The sequence below is a fragment of the Ciona intestinalis genome, unplaced genomic scaffold, assembly GCF_000224145.3.
Source record: "Ciona intestinalis unplaced genomic scaffold, KH HT000098.2, whole genome shotgun sequence".
In the NCBI taxonomy this organism is placed as follows: domain Eukaryota; kingdom Metazoa; phylum Chordata; class Ascidiacea; order Phlebobranchia; family Cionidae; genus Ciona; species Ciona intestinalis.
The window spans coordinates 806049-823360 of record NW_004190420.2 but is presented as its reverse complement, the minus strand read 5'-3'; the positions used below and the strand labels follow the sequence as shown (position 1 = coordinate 823360).

General features: G+C 38.5%; 2 protein-coding genes across 5 annotated transcripts; both read right to left on the bottom strand.

Moving 5' to 3' along the window:
* Positions 1-881: 881 nt before the first annotated feature.
* Positions 882-13037, bottom strand: ci-zf(zz/ring)-1 (zinc finger protein Ci-ZF(ZZ/RING)-1). Of its 4 annotated transcripts, XM_018815641.2 has the most exons (18): positions 12909-13037; positions 12712-12782; positions 7441-7606; positions 6937-7111; positions 6591-6737; positions 6292-6452; positions 5949-6094; positions 5242-5404; positions 4925-4998; positions 4669-4768; positions 4325-4380; positions 3830-3978; positions 3226-3394; positions 2768-2974; positions 2239-2426; positions 1867-1991; positions 1412-1509; positions 882-1240 (listed from the first exon to the last, which is right to left on the bottom strand). In XM_018815641.2, the coding sequence occupies exons 2-18, from the start codon at positions 12760-12762 to the stop codon at positions 1079-1081; spliced, it is 2337 nt and encodes a 778-aa protein (XP_018671186.1). In that variant the 5' UTR covers positions 12763-12782; positions 12909-13037; the 3' UTR covers positions 882-1078. The 4 variants fall into 4 exon arrangements, with proteins under 4 accessions (XP_018671186.1, XP_026694335.1, XP_018671184.1 ...); XM_026838534.1 differs by lacking the exons at positions 12712-12782; positions 12909-13037 and adding an exon at positions 7960-8688 and having other exon boundaries at positions 1844-1991; XM_018815639.2 differs by lacking the exons at positions 12712-12782; positions 12909-13037 and adding an exon at positions 7960-8688.
* Positions 13038-13103: 66 nt separating this feature from the next.
* LOC100185038 (oncoprotein-induced transcript 3 protein-like) lies at positions 13104-16896 on the bottom strand. The gene is made up of 12 exons (XM_018815670.2): positions 16765-16896; positions 16457-16586; positions 15730-15888; positions 15611-15651; positions 15082-15336; positions 14819-15000; positions 14477-14710; positions 14236-14396; positions 14023-14152; positions 13827-13951; positions 13619-13722; positions 13104-13552 (listed from the first exon to the last, which is right to left on the bottom strand). The coding sequence occupies exons 1-12, from the start codon at positions 16862-16864 to the stop codon at positions 13374-13376; spliced, it is 1800 nt and encodes a 599-aa protein (XP_018671215.2). The 5' UTR covers positions 16865-16896; the 3' UTR covers positions 13104-13373.
* Between the last annotated feature and the right edge of the window lie 416 nt (positions 16897-17312).

Sequence of the window (17312 nt, the reverse complement as noted above, 5' to 3'; positions counted from 1 at the left end):
TGTGAACACAACCCTATAGTATTATACACTGAGCTGTATATACCATCATTGCTCGTTTGCTCGGTTCAACTAATTCAGTTCCTGAAAGTCGGGTTAAAATACTCTGCGGTAGGATAGGACACTTTTATCACCCAAACTCCGTATTTCCTGATCTTGTTTTTTTTTAGATTCGCGGGAGTACGGTTATAAAATTCTTTGAATGCTCTTTGTTTACTACTAAATAGGGCAAGAAAGGAGAATGAAAACATGTCCCATTTTAACCACTCTGCCTTAAAATACAAGTTTTACATATGGTTTGGTGTAATCACATACCTAAGACAAACCCTGTTTGATAATTGACAAGATTGGGTGATCCGGAACTAAAAATCAAAACAGCATAAGATTCAATGGTCGGGGACATACAAGAAATAGAACCAACCGTCGTATTGATTATGGATTCAAGGCACGGCACTGTTCACCGTTGTGGGTATATGTCGTTGGGCAAGAAACAATTGCTCTAATGCAGTGGTCACTAGTGGGTTGTTATATTGTCACATTTATAAAATAAAAAAAATTCCAAACAATGGGCAATAAATAAATTGACCTACAACAAAGCTAGCTCGAAAATAAGTTGGTCATTGAAAAATGGATAAGTTTAAGGGCTGTAAACGAAGAAACAAAACAAAGTTGAATAAATGAATGTGACTTGCTTTATGATCGTGGGGCGGGGCAACGGCAGGCTATGTGAGTCGTGAGGATACGGTTTTATAATTTTTGAATGTTTCTTTACCGCCAATTGGGACGAAAAAATGGAATGTAAACGTCTCCCATTCCCCCCCCCCCCACCTTACTATAATACAATGTGTAAACTATAACATTTTCCAATTAACCAAACTTACTTCTTGTGTTAATAATAATTTTGTTTATTGTTTTATTTCGACAGTAGTAAACACTCTTCATGATTTTGGGCTGTTCGGTATTTCCACAACGACTAATGTTTAGTCAATGGAACGTTCATAATAAAACGATACAGTGACGATATTGCACATATATAAAAACTACACCAATAACATTGAAAACCGGACGGCGATTACGGCAACTAAAACGTGGGAAAAACCTTCACCCTTTTATCGATGGGCTCCCTACAAACCGGGCACTGTTTTAACATTTTCGAACACTCTTGACAAGACAACATGTGATTACAAGGGGAAAGGACGGTGTTGATTTTTCGGTCCATGCATATCGTGCACGAATTCGAATCCTAAAATATTGTTCGTTACAATGGTACAATACTCTAGTAGACATTATTTTAAACTAGCACTAAATTAGGAAATTAAATGAAGACTTGTCTAAGTAACCTTATCGTCACGACTCTCAAAGAGCGACATAATGTAATATAAAGTATCAACGGGCAGTTAATAACAGCACTCACCTCCGTAGATTCGACATTCGCCAACGGTTTTCCATCGCATGTTTTGTTAGTGATAGGAACGCCACATTGGAGGCACTTTTTAACAATATAACTGCATTCTGCAAAAAAAAATAAAATATTGAAGAACGGCACGGATTTAGTGTAAAAAATCTGTTATTTAACTTTGTTTTTATTTAAATGCAGAATCAATTTACAATGAAAACGATTGAGCCAAGTGCTGGGCTAATAAAATGATTGTGTTTAACGTATTTATCCTCGCGTATCATACCCCACGGGTCTTCTAATAATAAGTTATCGCATATGCATTTTGTGGCTGGTTGTTTTTGTGACTTTTTTGCTCTATGGCCGAGTGCCTTTGTTACCCATAGACACACATGTCCATAATTTAGAACTTATAAGTCTAAAAGAAAGTGCTCTTAAATGATGCTTCACCGAAATACAAGTTACGTCCTTACTTTTACAGACGACTACATGACCACAAGGATCGAACTTCACACAAGCAGTTTGGTTACACGATCTACACGGGTAACGTGACGTTGATGGTTCATTATCACCGGGGAAACTTTCTTGTGAGCAGCGTCTGTGAACGAGGAAAACATGTTACAAGGCATAGTAAACAAAAATATAGCCTTGGTATACAAGAATAAAAGCGATATGCATTGAGGTAAGTGGATTTGCATTACGATACGAAATAAGTTACAAGAGACAATTAAAGACCTTTCTCCGATGTGTAACATTTTGCTTTAAATTAAAGATGGTACAGAAAACAGTCCTGACCATTCATAAGGTTCATTTAAAAATTACGTTTTTTACAAGTTAATAATTACAAGGTGGTGTGATGGCTTCTGTTGGAGGCACATGTTGAAACGCACTGTTGCCAGTTAGAAAAAGGAAGTTTAGATGCAGCATTTTCGACGCGAGCACCGTTTAAAACAAGATAACACAGAGTGGCAAGAATGCGTGGCACAAATCCATCTTTATCAACTAAATTGTGTTTTTGCATTGTTGATTGGAGCTGTAATAAAAGTGAGACCATTTATATAAACTTGTCATAATAATGTTTCAATTCCCCCTTCTCGTTCTTTTTGGTAGTAAAAACCAAGAATATTTACAGAAAATATATAACCGTAGACCCAAGACTCTAAAAAAGCATTGTTAATTGTTCAAAACACGATACAAAATATTGGATTTAGGTGCTGACGGTATCCGACCTTACTCAGCAGTACTATATATGACAGGTGATACGCGGGTACAATAAAGCTAACATTTATTTTTACTAAATGAGTAATTTAAAGGGCTAACTTGAGCCCGGTACCAACAGCGGCAGATTGTATATCTTCGCTTAACTTTACTTACCGAGTTCCATAATTTCCCGGAGTGGGGAAGTCGAATTCTCGAGAGCAAGTTTTCCGTTGATTTTTCAACGAGCAAAGCAACACAGGTGACACCCGCACCGTTCAGCTCGTCCACATCTGCACCAGCTTCAACAACTAAATGCACGATATCCAGGTTGCAATGACCAGACACGCATAAGTGTAGTGCCGTGTTTTCTTTTATCTCGTCCTGTAGTTAAATACATTGAAACCATGCAACTGAATTCGCACAGAACGCTAACCGGGCACTGAGAATGCCAAGACTTCACTATGCAGAAGTTAATTGAATTCGTTTAGACGATTAACTCTATTCTGATCTGTAAGGGTGAAGGCCTACAGTAAGGGACGCCGGGGAACATGTGATTTAGGCTTAAGTTAACCATTACTAACACCTTGTTTGACCGATTTAGGGTAAATAAGCAAGCTGACCAGTGACTGTACCTTAGTATTAGCGTATAATGTTCGTTCCGCTTTGACGCTTAAGATTTCTTTACAACATTCTGTATGGTCTAGTATAACTGCTCTGTGCAAAGGTGTGTAGCCATTTTTGTCGGGTAAGTTCCTTTCCTTCATAGCTGACATCAGCCATCTTACGTTCTGCGGCTTGTTCCTGTGGAAAATAGAACAAATTACCGCATGTGAGCAAACCGAACAAATTACCCCATGTGAGCAATTCCATGCAGTACTTGCACGTGCGGTTCAGTTAAAATGCGTCATAATTAAAAGCTTTTAACCGAAGCATTTTCCCAGACACCTTTATCTATACAGTGTGCTTTGAAAAAAATAAAAAACTACTGTAGTTTTGCCGTCTCTTCGCTGATTTAACTGATATGATCTTCCTTATTGTGATCGAAGCGATAAATAAAGATCACATTCACTTTTTACAATGCAGTAACACTCGCTTCTTTGTTGCGGTATCAAACGATAATAAGTAATATAGTACCAACGCAGTAACAAAGTATAGACAGTTGTTAAGCCAGTAAAATAACGGATATAAGAGTCTATTAATTGCGGGTTAGAAAGTGCCTTAAACTAACGAACTTACCCGACCACAGCACAGTGTAGTGGAGTTCGTCCCTTTAAGTCCACGACCTCCATGTTTGCTCCCTTATTCTGCAATGCGATCAATCGATCTTTCTCGAAATATTGCGCCACCACGTGAACAGGGTAGACGCCGTTGGACGGACGGTTAATCTGAAAGTTAAACATAAATTCTCACTGGTGTGTTTAAATAGTGTTTGAGCTATTTTATTCTTTATTGTGTTAATGAAACTTGAACCGCATTGCTAGGATTGATATGTTTTATCGTATCTATAAACCCTAAACTATAATAAACGGTCGGACGATTTTCAAGCGCTGTTTTATGATACTTTGGTTAGACACACAACTAGTTTAATTAATTAGCATTAGATTGTTGTTGCAGAAAAATTCACTTCAGTTTCAATGCCTGTTGGTAGCATATTTGAATGCTACCCCACCAACAAATCAATAATTTGAGTTGGATACTGAATATTAAATGTATTCGTATGTTCATAATTACCAGTTTATGATCAAGACCGGTAGGGCCATCCAGTGCTTCCAATAAAGGAGTTTTGCCTGAAAGATAAAGTGTAGGCCGTTATGCAATGTAGGAAACCTGTAGACGTAGCTTGATTATCCTCGCATGGCAGGACGACGACAGTCCTACCCTAGCACATCGATACGTACACTAAAATGTGACAGCATATCGAGCCTTTAACCGTTTTTTTTTCAGATCTACAGGCAAACGCTGTAAGCACTGATCAACCACAACCGGCAATTCTCGAAACCGGTTGAAACCGGAGTAAGCGGCATTACTGGTATATGCTGGTCACCATAGCGATAATGTAAAAAACAGAAGTGTACCTTCTGTTCCGATTTCCATTGAGTTTCTGACCGAGTCCACGGAAGGCATCGATTCGTTCTGCTCCACTGACGATAGTGAGTAGTCACCTAAGTCAAGTGGCTGAGAAACAAAGAATTGTAAAACTGACAGAAACCAAGAGACTTGTGTTGCCGTATGTTGTTAAAGAAGCTGGGGTATAAAAAATATGACTCCGTATGTATATGAATGAATTTAGTTGCACGAATTAGTTGTAAAAACGTGGTAATATGTATTTACCAGTGACTCGTGTTGAGATTGACTTGAAGATGTACCGGCCTTTGATTGTGAACTTTGAAACTTGCTCGCTTGTTCTGTGAGAAAAAAGCTCATATTAATTTAATAATTTATCGTCCCCAAAATACGGAATAAAATATATAGAACTCAGTGGGTAAGTTTTTTTTAATAAATAATTTTTTCTTATACTTCAATATAAATCATTAAACAGTTCCCGCCGACATGCGTTAGTCATTTATCTGATACACTACTATAGTACTATACGCAAGTCAGTATTTAAAATTTATTTGTTACCAAACATTTGATAAACCTTTTTGTACCTGCCGTATCAATCACTCTTTCAAGAGCAGCGGGGTGAAAGGTCCATCTAAAATCTTCAGGTGAGGGCTTGGCTTTGGCGAGATCAAAGTCTTTTGGGTCGTACTGTACCCTGACATCTCCAGCCGTAGTTAATCGATGAACCACGCCCACCTTACCACGTATCTGGAGGATAAGTTTCATAATGAGGGTGGGGTTTGGAATGATTGCTTTTCGCCGGTCAAGTGTGAGATAAGGGAACAGTTAACTTGGACTATAAGCCCAACAAGGAAAAGTAATAACAAATTATGAATTATAGACATATAAACTGCTGATGTACTCTCACACGCCAATGTGGGGATTTTATTTAAAAAAAACAGGGTAGGGGAAGATGGGACACATTTCCACTCTGTTTTCTTGTCGCATTTGGTAGTGAACAAATAAATTCAAAAAAAAATAAAACCGCACCCTCACGACTCCAACAGACGGCTGTTAGTGTTTAAAACACGATCAGGATATTTAAATATTACGTGTTAAGGTGTCTCATCTTTCCCCACCCTACATTAACCCTTAACATTTCTGAAAAAAAAACTTGGGAAACGAAGGTAAGCTGGTGCGAGGTCGATAACAAACAACCAAAAACCATGAAAACAACACGTCATGCTGTTGTTGTTGTGATGTATCACACATAGTGCCGGCTTTATATAGTGTAATGTAAAATATAGCTTACGTTCGCCATTTTGCTGTTCCAACCCCCATGACCTTCCAACATTGGTTTAAGCACCTCGACTTCCAACGTCACAATTACTTTCTCACCAACTTTGAAATGAGAATGTTCCCCGGATGACGAGGCATGGTCCATTACGGTGGCTCTGCCTGAAATTGAAAGCCTATTTTAAAGGCAGGCGGTGGTCTATTTGAGAAACAACCCAAATTAAAATCAATTCCCAGAGTGGAAGCAGCCATGAAACAAGAAAGAACGCAATAAAGTTGCGTTATATGTCATTCAATTATGGGTGATTGCGAATTTAGAATAGGGTAATCCTGGCAGCCCGTGTGGCAAAGTAACTTACCGCATACTGGGAGATGCTCACGGTAATAACTTGGCCCGTATCCTGGTCCAACATACTTAAGGTCGACTTTGCCTTTGTGGCCCACTCTATATATATTCTTGGTGCCGCCGCTGTCCCACGTGACCTGCGCGACGCTACGGTAACTCTCGCTCTGGTAGCCTCTGGAAGCAACGTGAGGTAATTTAAATAAAGCAGTCGGCACGCGCCTCGCTTTCAACTGCGGTATGCTTTAATGGCGGAAAACGTTGCAAGGTGGTCAGGTACAAAGGATTGAGTTAATAAAATTACATTTCATTTACCGGATTTCGACAATCTTTCCGAGTTTTGTGGGCCCACCGTCTTGCTCGCCCCACTCCCAATGGTAACCTCGCATAACCCGCGCACCTTTGAACAAGCCTTTGCTTTGAATGACAGCGCGCGCAGCATCGCGAGGCGACACTTCTTGTCTGAAGTAAATTCAATACAAATAAAAATCGTAAAATCGACCTTCGCGCGAGTGAGTCTCGCTGTTTTAATAATTCAGGATCAAAGGAAGACGGTGATTAAATTTTAATGGCCTAATTGGCTTTAACCTGGACGAACTATTTTCAAGACCAGTATAATTAATCCACCTGCGAAAGATCGTTCAAGTCTATTATAACTTACCCTCTTGACGTTTCCGTTTCGTATCTTCTGAACCGATGACTTTTCTCGTGTCTTCCGCCCATGTAGCAATACGTGCACAAGTCGTAGTCCTTGCATTGAGCGCACTGCCACCGTGTACCTCGTATCATTGTACGTTCTGCGCATCCATCGCATTGCTTACTCGGGTGTTTAATACCTGTTATATATACGACTGTTAAGTTTTATCTTTTGTAACCTATTAACAGTAAATAAACTTTGCAGCAGTGTCTATACAAGCAAGACATAAACACGCCGTTATGCGTAAATAACTTTACGAAAATAGATAAAACGGTAATTTCAAAATAAACAAAAACCGGTTTCTGCGCGAGAGTGGTGCGTATATCAATCCAGGAAACGCAATAACCATCATTGTGTGAAATAATCAATAGCATAATATCGGAACGGGTAATAAATATTAGACGATGACAGTGCTACGACAAACGGAAAGAGGTGGTTCAATAAAACATTCATTGCAGCTCCACTTACCAGCTGGTGCGCTGTCAAAAACTAAAAGGTCAAAGGCTCCTTGGTAGCCTATACGATAATTAGTTCTGGTTCCACAGTCCCACTGGACGACCAATGTTTTATCAGGCGTTTTGCTGCCACTTCGACCGATTTCGACCACCGTGCCAACGTTCCCCTCACCATTATCCTTCATGAAAAATTGATTAAGAATTTGTAGGTCAACGTCGATAAATTAAAAAAAGGAAACGATAATTAAAAATATCGTTAATTAAAATGATACGACAGCCTATACTCAATTGGAAATAAAAATAAAAATAAAAGTTGAAATGCTGTTCAAAAACACACATTCATTAACTGTTGACACACAGTTTTTTTTAAAGTGATTCGAATAATATCAGGATAATACAAGTCGGTATGGCCGATAATAGGCTGTCAATTAATACGTTTATGTCGTAATACGAAAGCTTATAAACTGACTCCTGGTAACACCAGGTCGTTTTTACATCTACAAAATTTCCGTAGTAACTCTTCTTTCGCTACCTTTCGACGGAGTGAACAAATCAGTTTTTGTCCCATGCTTCTAACTCTATTCTCTCTTCGATGCAGAATTAAGCAAGGCATAAACAGAAAAGTACAAATCGGATCAGCATTTACTAATACAGGTTCGAGTAACGTAATCTAAGAGTGAGCGAAATTTTAGCGCTGTTGAGAAAATTCTCGGGAGCGGCGCCCTTTATTTCTGTCAACGCGTCTTAAGCCGCTTTTAAGATGAAACTAATGGAGCAAAGTCACTCAGCTACACTAACAACACTATACCCTTGACTGACAACGGGACAATCTAACAAAACTTCGCGTGCCGAGAAATCGTCGTGTGCTTGGCAACGTGCGACCCTGTCGTCTGAGCTGCTCTGAATGTCGATTGGCCGTCCGACGCGAATATAAATAATGAATGCTTAGCGTTCGCCTGGCTTGGGATGTAGACATGATCGTAAGGAAAGCTACCAGTGCTGCTCGGTCTTGTCCGCGTATGCTGCACCACTGCGAACGAGCATCATTCATAATGCATTGGTCCGATGTTCGTCCATCTTTAAATTCCACGTAGCGATAGGAGAAAAGAAAGCGACCGTGATGTTTGTTATCGTGACGCTTATTCCCCGGGGTAGCAGCTCGTCGTCGGGCAGCCGATCCTAACAGGACGGCGCGTGCGGAATGATTGGAAAATCTGGATTTAATTGAAACTTTCTTCCGTCGCAAGATCGAATTACTGTCAAGCTGCTGCTGCTGCATCGCAAGGTCGGACCTTAGTAGATAAACAACTGCACGATGACGCACGAAATTTGACACTGCCTGTACAAAAACATCGAAAAACATAAACCAAAACATCCCATATTTCCATAATCCATACAACAAGCATACTTGGTGTCAATTTAAATAGGTAATACGAAAGATTTAAAACACGACGGACACAAGCCTTAAATTGATTGAACCGAAAATGCCGTTTTTAATTTTAATCCCAACAATCACAGTCAATTTCGAGGCATATCCTTCCTAATACATGACACTCTAGAGCAGCTCCGTTACCCGGGCATGAATATTGCTTCGACCAACTGGTTGCCGAGCGCCTGAATGATCATAAAAATCAATGACGGTTCAGCTACGTTTCAAAAGCGAATCGCCGATGAAAAGGTGTTGTGAGCTTGTGTTATTGCGACAGCAGGACAGCGGAGCCTGGTCCTTATATAAACAATAAAAAAAGACAATAAACAAATATAATGGGATTTAACATGAATAAATCGATTTTTTTTATCCAAAATAACAACCATGTTTTGGAGGGCAAATAAAATCACCGGTGAAACAAAATTGCTTAATAATGCTGCCGGCGACGTTCTCATGAAATTTGCATACAGCTTAACAAAAATTCATAATATTTGGACACGAAATTAAAGTTTTAACGACGCGGCGGTTACTGTTCAATAAGACTTCTAAACTAAATTAAACACTGTTTATAACAGAATGACAAGACAGAATGAAAATTGTTGACTACAAATATATTATATACTGCATTCGTGAAATGGTTTCTGCGTTTTAATTGAACGAAAGTGTTTACGAGTTGCGTGTTGTTGCGTTTCTCTTTGGTTCATTACATGACAGCTTGCCTAAGCGATTCTTGTGGTTGTGTGTCAATAAACTCATGTCAGCATAAGGTTCAATGGAGAACGTTTTACAACCAAGACACCTCGACAGAAAACCGATTCCCGTAAGCACTGATGGCCCTTTCGTGGTCGTCACGGGATTGACATTGTGTCATAGACCAACCACTTAACTGCTGGCGAGATAGGGGGTTGATGTCATTGCTCTGCGGCGTGCAGGGTCAGAAAAAACATGCATTCGGACACCACCAGATGCACAATCTGATAAATGTGGCGCCAATCCAAGGGTCGCATGTCACACTGCGATTCAATTTATCATGCTTGGTGAACGAAGTGAACAATGTTCGTTCGATCTGTCCCTTCGTATAGGTCCATACACTGAGTAAACTAAACAGTAAAAACGAGACCGAAATTTGATTGCCGAAACTTTCAATAATGAAAGCCAAAGTGAGCCAATTGAAATACGCAGCTAATTCGCGGTTAAACACAATGTTTGGTAAAAGCGTTACACGCGTCGTAACGCGACAAGCATGACGTCAGTGCAGATTATGACGTCCATGTTAGCGTGTGTACTGAATGCCAATCACGTAATGACTGAGAAGAGTGAGTTGGTTCCCCTATCAGACGACCGAAGTGCGAAATCAGTGAGATCTGAAGGGAAGTGATTCGTCATCGTGAAGCGTCGAAATGTTCATCAAAGTAAAGCGAGTGGTTGACCGAGTGATGTAGTCTGTTCCTTGCAATTAATCTGTCCCTTGTTGATACTGATTCTGTCTGTCATTCTGCTCGACCAAGTTAAACAAGGTAGATACCAAGTCATACAAACTATCTCTGTTCAATGTAGTTCCTTAGTTTAAATATCGCTGGTTATTTCCAGAATTTACAGCTTTTTTTAAACACATTACCATTTATATATATGATGATACAAACTGTTTTTATCAATTAAAAAGGCAACGTCTGGACACAAATAACAACAACAACAACAACAGTCCATTCATGCTTAATGAAAATGTTTTTAAAAATCCATGATACCAATACCTAAATATCAGATAACCGACATTCCAACAAAACAACATAGATTATATTCCAACTTTACAACAGTCCCGAACCACAAAAACAGCTTGTCCATTCATCAATATTCTGACAAACAATTTGCATTTACCAACCGCATCTGTCATGTCATATCAGCTTACAGTCTAATAAAATTTACTAAGTCATTAATATAAAAAAAACATGTACTTACCAAATTTTCAAATTATAATGTAGAAACAAAAATACATATTTATTGCAAATGTTAAAAAAACTTGGCGATATCATTAGAGTTGTGTCACAGTTGTCAATAATCAATGTACAGAAAAAAATACCAATAAAGTGACATAGTGACACCTTTAGAGGTGTATACAATAAGATACACATGTTGTAACTTCTTAAGTTTCTGTGACATACAAGAAAAAAGTTTCTACAAATGTCGTAAAACATTTTGTAACCAAATACTTTAATTAATGTATATGCAAATCTAGTTCAGGAAACCTGAAATATTATAGCATGATTGAATCATAATGTATTTATGTCTGAGCCAAATTATAGTCTGAAACTTACAAAAGAGTTTTGTTTGATGCCTTAATGTTCTTACGGCAATTAGTTTTTACGAATTTCAGATAAAAATATGTTTTCTTTTCTTACAAAATGTAATGGCCTTACGATATTCTTTAATTTTTAATACGTGCATTTAAATCGATTTAATACATGAAATTTTTACCATCATCTTTTATATTATATAATATATATATATGAAAACAAAGACATGAATACTATAAAATTTTTACAACAAAAGTATAAACTTATACGACAAACAACAATTTCATCTACCTATATAGCATGGTAATCATTACCTAGTTACCTATTGAATGAAAATCTCTATTTTAAAGGTATTCTTAGTAAAAATCTTTAAAGTCAATAACTCTTTTTTTAGTGGTAGATAACTTATTTGGCTATATTTTCAAACAAAACCAACTTTACAAATTGCTATCACCTAAGTCACTAAAAGTGAACAAAAAGTCCTGTTTCAGATTGCAAAATGTCCGGCGCCATGGCATAGTGGTTAGTGCGCCTGCCTGTAACTCAGAGGTAATGGGTTCAAGGCTCGCTGCTGCTACAATTGTAAACGACAACTGCTTCAACCCAGGGGTCACTAATAACCCATGTGATAACGATGGGTCGTTTTCCGGCCACGCGAGGATAAAGTAAGTTATATTCATTCATTCAATTTTGCGCCTCTCACCCACAAGACCACAAAGGGTTAAGTTAGGCTTGTTATTTCAAATAATTAAGATATCTCATCTCACTGATTCACATTTACTCTTGTTGGCTTTCAGTAACAACAACTAGATATTAAGCATAAATTTGTAAGCGCAAAACTAGTTTTAACGTTTTTTTTACACCCCAGCTGAATTCGATATGGTACGTGTCAACTTAAATACTTTAATTATGTTTTCTTACATTACACTCTAGGCGGACAGTACAGTTCGAGAAACAAAACAGACAACATGGTTTTGTATACTTCATAAAAAAAGTACACTTTTGATAGCAAAGTAAATAATAAATAAATATGGAAAACATTTGCACAAGCTTGGGTCACTCTTTCTCATAAACACCCTATCAACTGTTCTTGCTTTGCTAGTGACCATTTTTATGTTGGACAGTATGTAACAAAATCTATTGATAATGTTCAACAAATATTTGTTTATGACGAGAACAAGAAAAACAGTTTATACAAAACCAACAAAATTATTAGTAACTTAGTGTTAGACTAGTGTGCGTAAGATGTGAAATTCTCTCAGATGCAAGTTATGTGTCAGTCCGCACACTTACAATGTTTAAAACTACTGGTACAGAGCAAGCACATTTGCAATAATTATTAAACTCTAAGTAACTCATGTGCATTCTGTTACAAAAATTGACATAAAAGGAAGTCCAATAAATCAAAAATAAAACACAGTTTACAAACAAATCGTGTTTACAGCTATCATACACTACAGATCCCCCATGATACATTTACACGAACTTAACCAGTAGAGCTATATTAACATATTATAGGAATGACTAAAAACATAAATATATACTAAAGATATAAAATGCCTACCTGGTTATCCCATGCCCAATCAGTGCCTCGGACAACCCTGTATCCAAGCATCTTGGAGATTTACTGCAAAGCTAAAAAAAGTAACTGAAGCTGTTATAGCTTAAACTTATATACTGACACTGTGCAGTGTGCACCAGCGCACGCTTTGTTTTATATCTTAAAGTGTTTTCTTTGCACGCTATTGTAATTTGTGGTACCTTTACAAGAAACGAAAGAAAACTGTAGCAAGATTGTGTCTCAAGTTACATCCACTTTGTTTGCTTTTGGTTTTTGCAGACTTGGGCTTATGTAAACAATAAAATTTGAAAATTTGAAAACAAGCGGAACGGGTTTTGATGAATGGGAAATTCCCTAAACAGAAAGTACGGTATCGATATCATTTTATTCTCCTTGGACTTCTATTTAACAGTTCGCATTTATAAATAAAAATGAATTAGTACAAAACTTAATGGGAACGTATTTTTTTAAATAGTTAATGGTGTACTGTCAAATATGCGCGCATGTGTGTATTACAACTCTTCTCGATGAAGGATTTAGTGCAACTACATAACTACACACGGTGTTTCGTGCTGAATGTGGCTTGATTAATAAAGATACCATTGAACTGTAAACTAAGATCTAAGAAATAAAAAGTTTATAAAAATATGTGCATTTCAAGCTTGTCACATCGCTGGTTCAAACGCATCATTCGATCGACCTTCGGCGTCTCGCCCCTTTCTTTTCCGTCTTCGTACAGCGCAAATGAAACACAATCTACAGCAAATACCAAGCGCCGCTGCAACTCCAACTGCTGCCCCGACGGCCAACAAAATTAAGAGCCAGCTGATCGAGACCTCGGTGGCTGAAAAGTAAAAGCAAAATGACGTTAATTGTATTTATTTCTATATTATTAAAAGAACAGTTTTACCTTGTTTTTCTTCCACGACCAAAAACCTAGTGCTAGTGAGTAGCTGGGCAGATGTTTCGATGACAGTTTCGTTTGTCTGGACCGGTCGCGAGTCTCGGCGATACCTAAAGTAGCAGGTGGCATTAACTTTCTGGATATTGCATAACAACAAAATAGGGGTTGTTTTTCACAAGATTAAAAAACAATCTCCGACACAAATGCAACAAACCTGTCATGTTCCCCTGAATCCACGAAACGTCGTCTTCTGCCGACCAAGGAGGAGCTGGGAGAGTTGATACAACCACGTGAACACCGGGTTGAGGGAGCGTTTCCAACGCATATAATGACGGAACACTATAGCGGAACATTGTGATTCATTTTTTCGCATTACAGCCATGCAATGTCGTAGTATTGTGTATACGTACAGATATAATGACGTTGGTTTCGTTGGTTAACCCAGGAATTGACTGCAGAAATCGGAAAGCTTTGATGCTGAATCTGTTCTGCATTGCGTTTGGAGCTGTGTATGTTCGCATCGTTGAGTCTTGAAGACACCTTAACGTAAAGAATTTGTATGAATGTTTGTACGAGTTTTTATAAATACATATCTAATTCTTTTTATTTGAAAACAGGCTTACCCATCGGAAATAAGCGGATAACTAACAGAGGAGGAAGCTTCGTCCGGACGCGCTGAGCAGTTCTGTGTGAAGAGACTGAGACCCGAACCACCAGTGGCAGTCAAGGCGAAGTAAACATCGGCGTTTAATGGGTAAATCACAGGTTCGGTGGTGTATACGGACTGTTAATAATTTCATTGTGATAATCATATTTGCATACGATAAAGGAAAGTTTAGACGATATTTTTTTGCATAGCTTTACCTGATAAGTAGAATCCACAAAGAATTTGAAAGAAAACGTAAAAAATCCGAGGCCAGGGACAGCTAGAAAATTTACAAGATTATCAGTTGGATCGAACAGCCCGGTAAGGTTTCCAAACTTCGGGAAAGAACAAACCACGTTGACTGAATACCATGATTCTCGGGTTATTGTAGATGCTCCGGTGCTGATCAGCATTCTAACGGAATTATTGTACGTGATATCGCTCGCACTTTCCTGTAACAGTTATACGTGTCAGTATTGTACTGGAGTAAAAAAGTATTTTCTTGAAAAATGTGACGTATACGAGTCGCGTATTATTTTGAACAAGTTTTCCATACATACCGTTACTATTGTACCGCACTGATTGTACCCAAACGCAAAAGTATTATGAGTTGCGTTTTCCGTTGGGGCGCACCCCGGTGGTGGGCTTGTAGCGTCGTAACTGTTGAGGGCGATCGGGCCACTAGTAGCGCACTTTTCAACAGATGCTGTGATCTTAGTACCACACTCGAAATGAACTTGAGCTGTTTTATAATGAGAGAAAATAAATATTTGCAATATTTTTTAGTATAATACGTTCTAACATATTTTAGTTTCATACTCACGTATGCAATTTCTCTGATCAGCGGCTAAATGCCAACATGCATTACTGCAACTGCATTGGTAAGAATCGCCACCATTCCATGTGCATATGTCACTACAGTTCCCGTTGTTGGAGAGACAAGGGTTGGTTCCTGTTGTCGTCCCTGCAGCATTGGTTGTCATGTGAACGGTACTTGCGGAGACGGTGGTTACGTCAGCGGTTGTTGTTTCGGTGGTCGATTCTACAGTGGTGACGATGGCGGCAGTGGTAACGGAATCTATTTTGGTAAAATTGTTTATATAGTAGGGAGGGGGAAGATGGGACACTATTCGTTCTATTTTCTCATCCCATTTGTTAGTAAACAAAGAATATTCAAACAAATATAGAACCGTATACCCACAATCCCTATACATAGACCGTTGTTACCTGTTTAAAACAGAATCAGGATATTTGAATGTTATGTGCTAAAGGTGTCCTGTCTTTCCCTACCCTATACTATATGTTTTAATACGTAATAACGGTTCTGTAAAAGCCGCATGAAGATTGCTTACCCGTAACTTGAACGTAAACGCATCTCTGGGCCGATTCCTCACTGTGGAAGGTTCATACACGTGTTTATATATACGAACTAAAAGTAACGTATTACTAACACTACGTACAGCTTACATACCGTGTAGTATCTTCAGCGGAGAAGCACAACACGTTCGCCCCCATGTATTCAGAGGTTGCGGTCCAACTGACGGAATAGCTGTATGTGTTTCCAGCAGAAGACGTCACCGTTGATGACGTCACGGCATTTGTAAGCCCCACCACTGTAAACTTATTTACCCTAAAAATGCAAACAAAAACGAAGCTATGATTTGCCTGAGAACCGTTTATAATTTACAATTAGTAATTGCTACGTATAAATAACCTTTCTTTTATAGGCATATTGTGTTTTGCGGCTCACGTACAGGCGTATACAGTTTCCTGTGTAGACTGTTTATACCACGGATCAGTAGGAAATAAATATCATACGGATCGTTTATTCAGTTTGAAAGAGTTAACGCAACTTAACGGGCTCATTGAGAGTAACTAACTTTTAACAAGTCACGGTTTCGAAACCACTCCCATCCGACGACAAGTGTGTGGGACGAGGTTTATTTCTGCCTGGCTTGTTCTTAAGAAGATGTATATAAATGTTTTCGTGTTACCAATGTAAAACGGAATTGAGGTTGCGACAGTCACACGACGTTGGAATTTTAACAAATGTCGCGGCTTCCGGAAACACGCGCATTATTTATAAATTGCACTTGTCATTCAATCAACTGTTAACCGCGATGAAAGTCGCGAGGAAGTTACAAATGGCCTATAATTGTAAAATTACGCATTTTAAAAGCACTACAGACCCCACTTACGAAGTACTGGAGGAAACGACAAGATTTTGTTGAAACATGTTGCTGGCAGCAACGCTGAAAGCTTGGCCGTCAGTGGGCGCCGCAGAGGTGAAACTTGGTCTATCACTACACGAGGCAGCAGAGGTATAAACTGCAATGAAGTAAACCTTAATTTAAAAACACACACTTCGCACTACCACAATATTTATTTCGTAAATTATGCCTTTAATTATAATTGTCATTGCAGTTACTGCATGTAAATGTTATTAACCGTAGCCCATTTTAATGAAATATTCTCAAATATGCACAGGTTTACACAACATACTGACTTTTTATTGTAAACTGCAGCGGAACTGCAGTAATCGTATCACTTGTAGTTACACTCCTACTTCCCACAGTAAGAGTGGATGTCGGTCGATCTTCTATCATCAATGCCACATTGATGTCTGAAGCACTGGCAGTGCCATCGTACGTGATAGTGCAAGTGTTCTGTTAACCAATCAAATACATTATACTGTTGAAATCACAGAAAATATATCTAGTAGTTTGGGGTAAGATGATCCATTCTCTTCATCAGTTCCATTTAGTAAAACACAAAAATCTATATAGTAGGATGGGGGAAGATGGGACACTTTTTAACTCTATTTTCTCGTCCCATTTAGCAGTAAGCAAAGAACATTCAAAGAAATATGAAACTATGTCCTCATGACTCTCATAGACCGTTGTTGATTGTTTAAAACACGATCAGGATATCTGGATATTATGTGCTAACGGTGTCCCATCTTCCCCCACCCTATACTATATAACACGACCAAAAAAACGTGTTGGTCATTGTTAAAGTCACGATTACGAAATTGATGACTACTGAAGCCGAGTC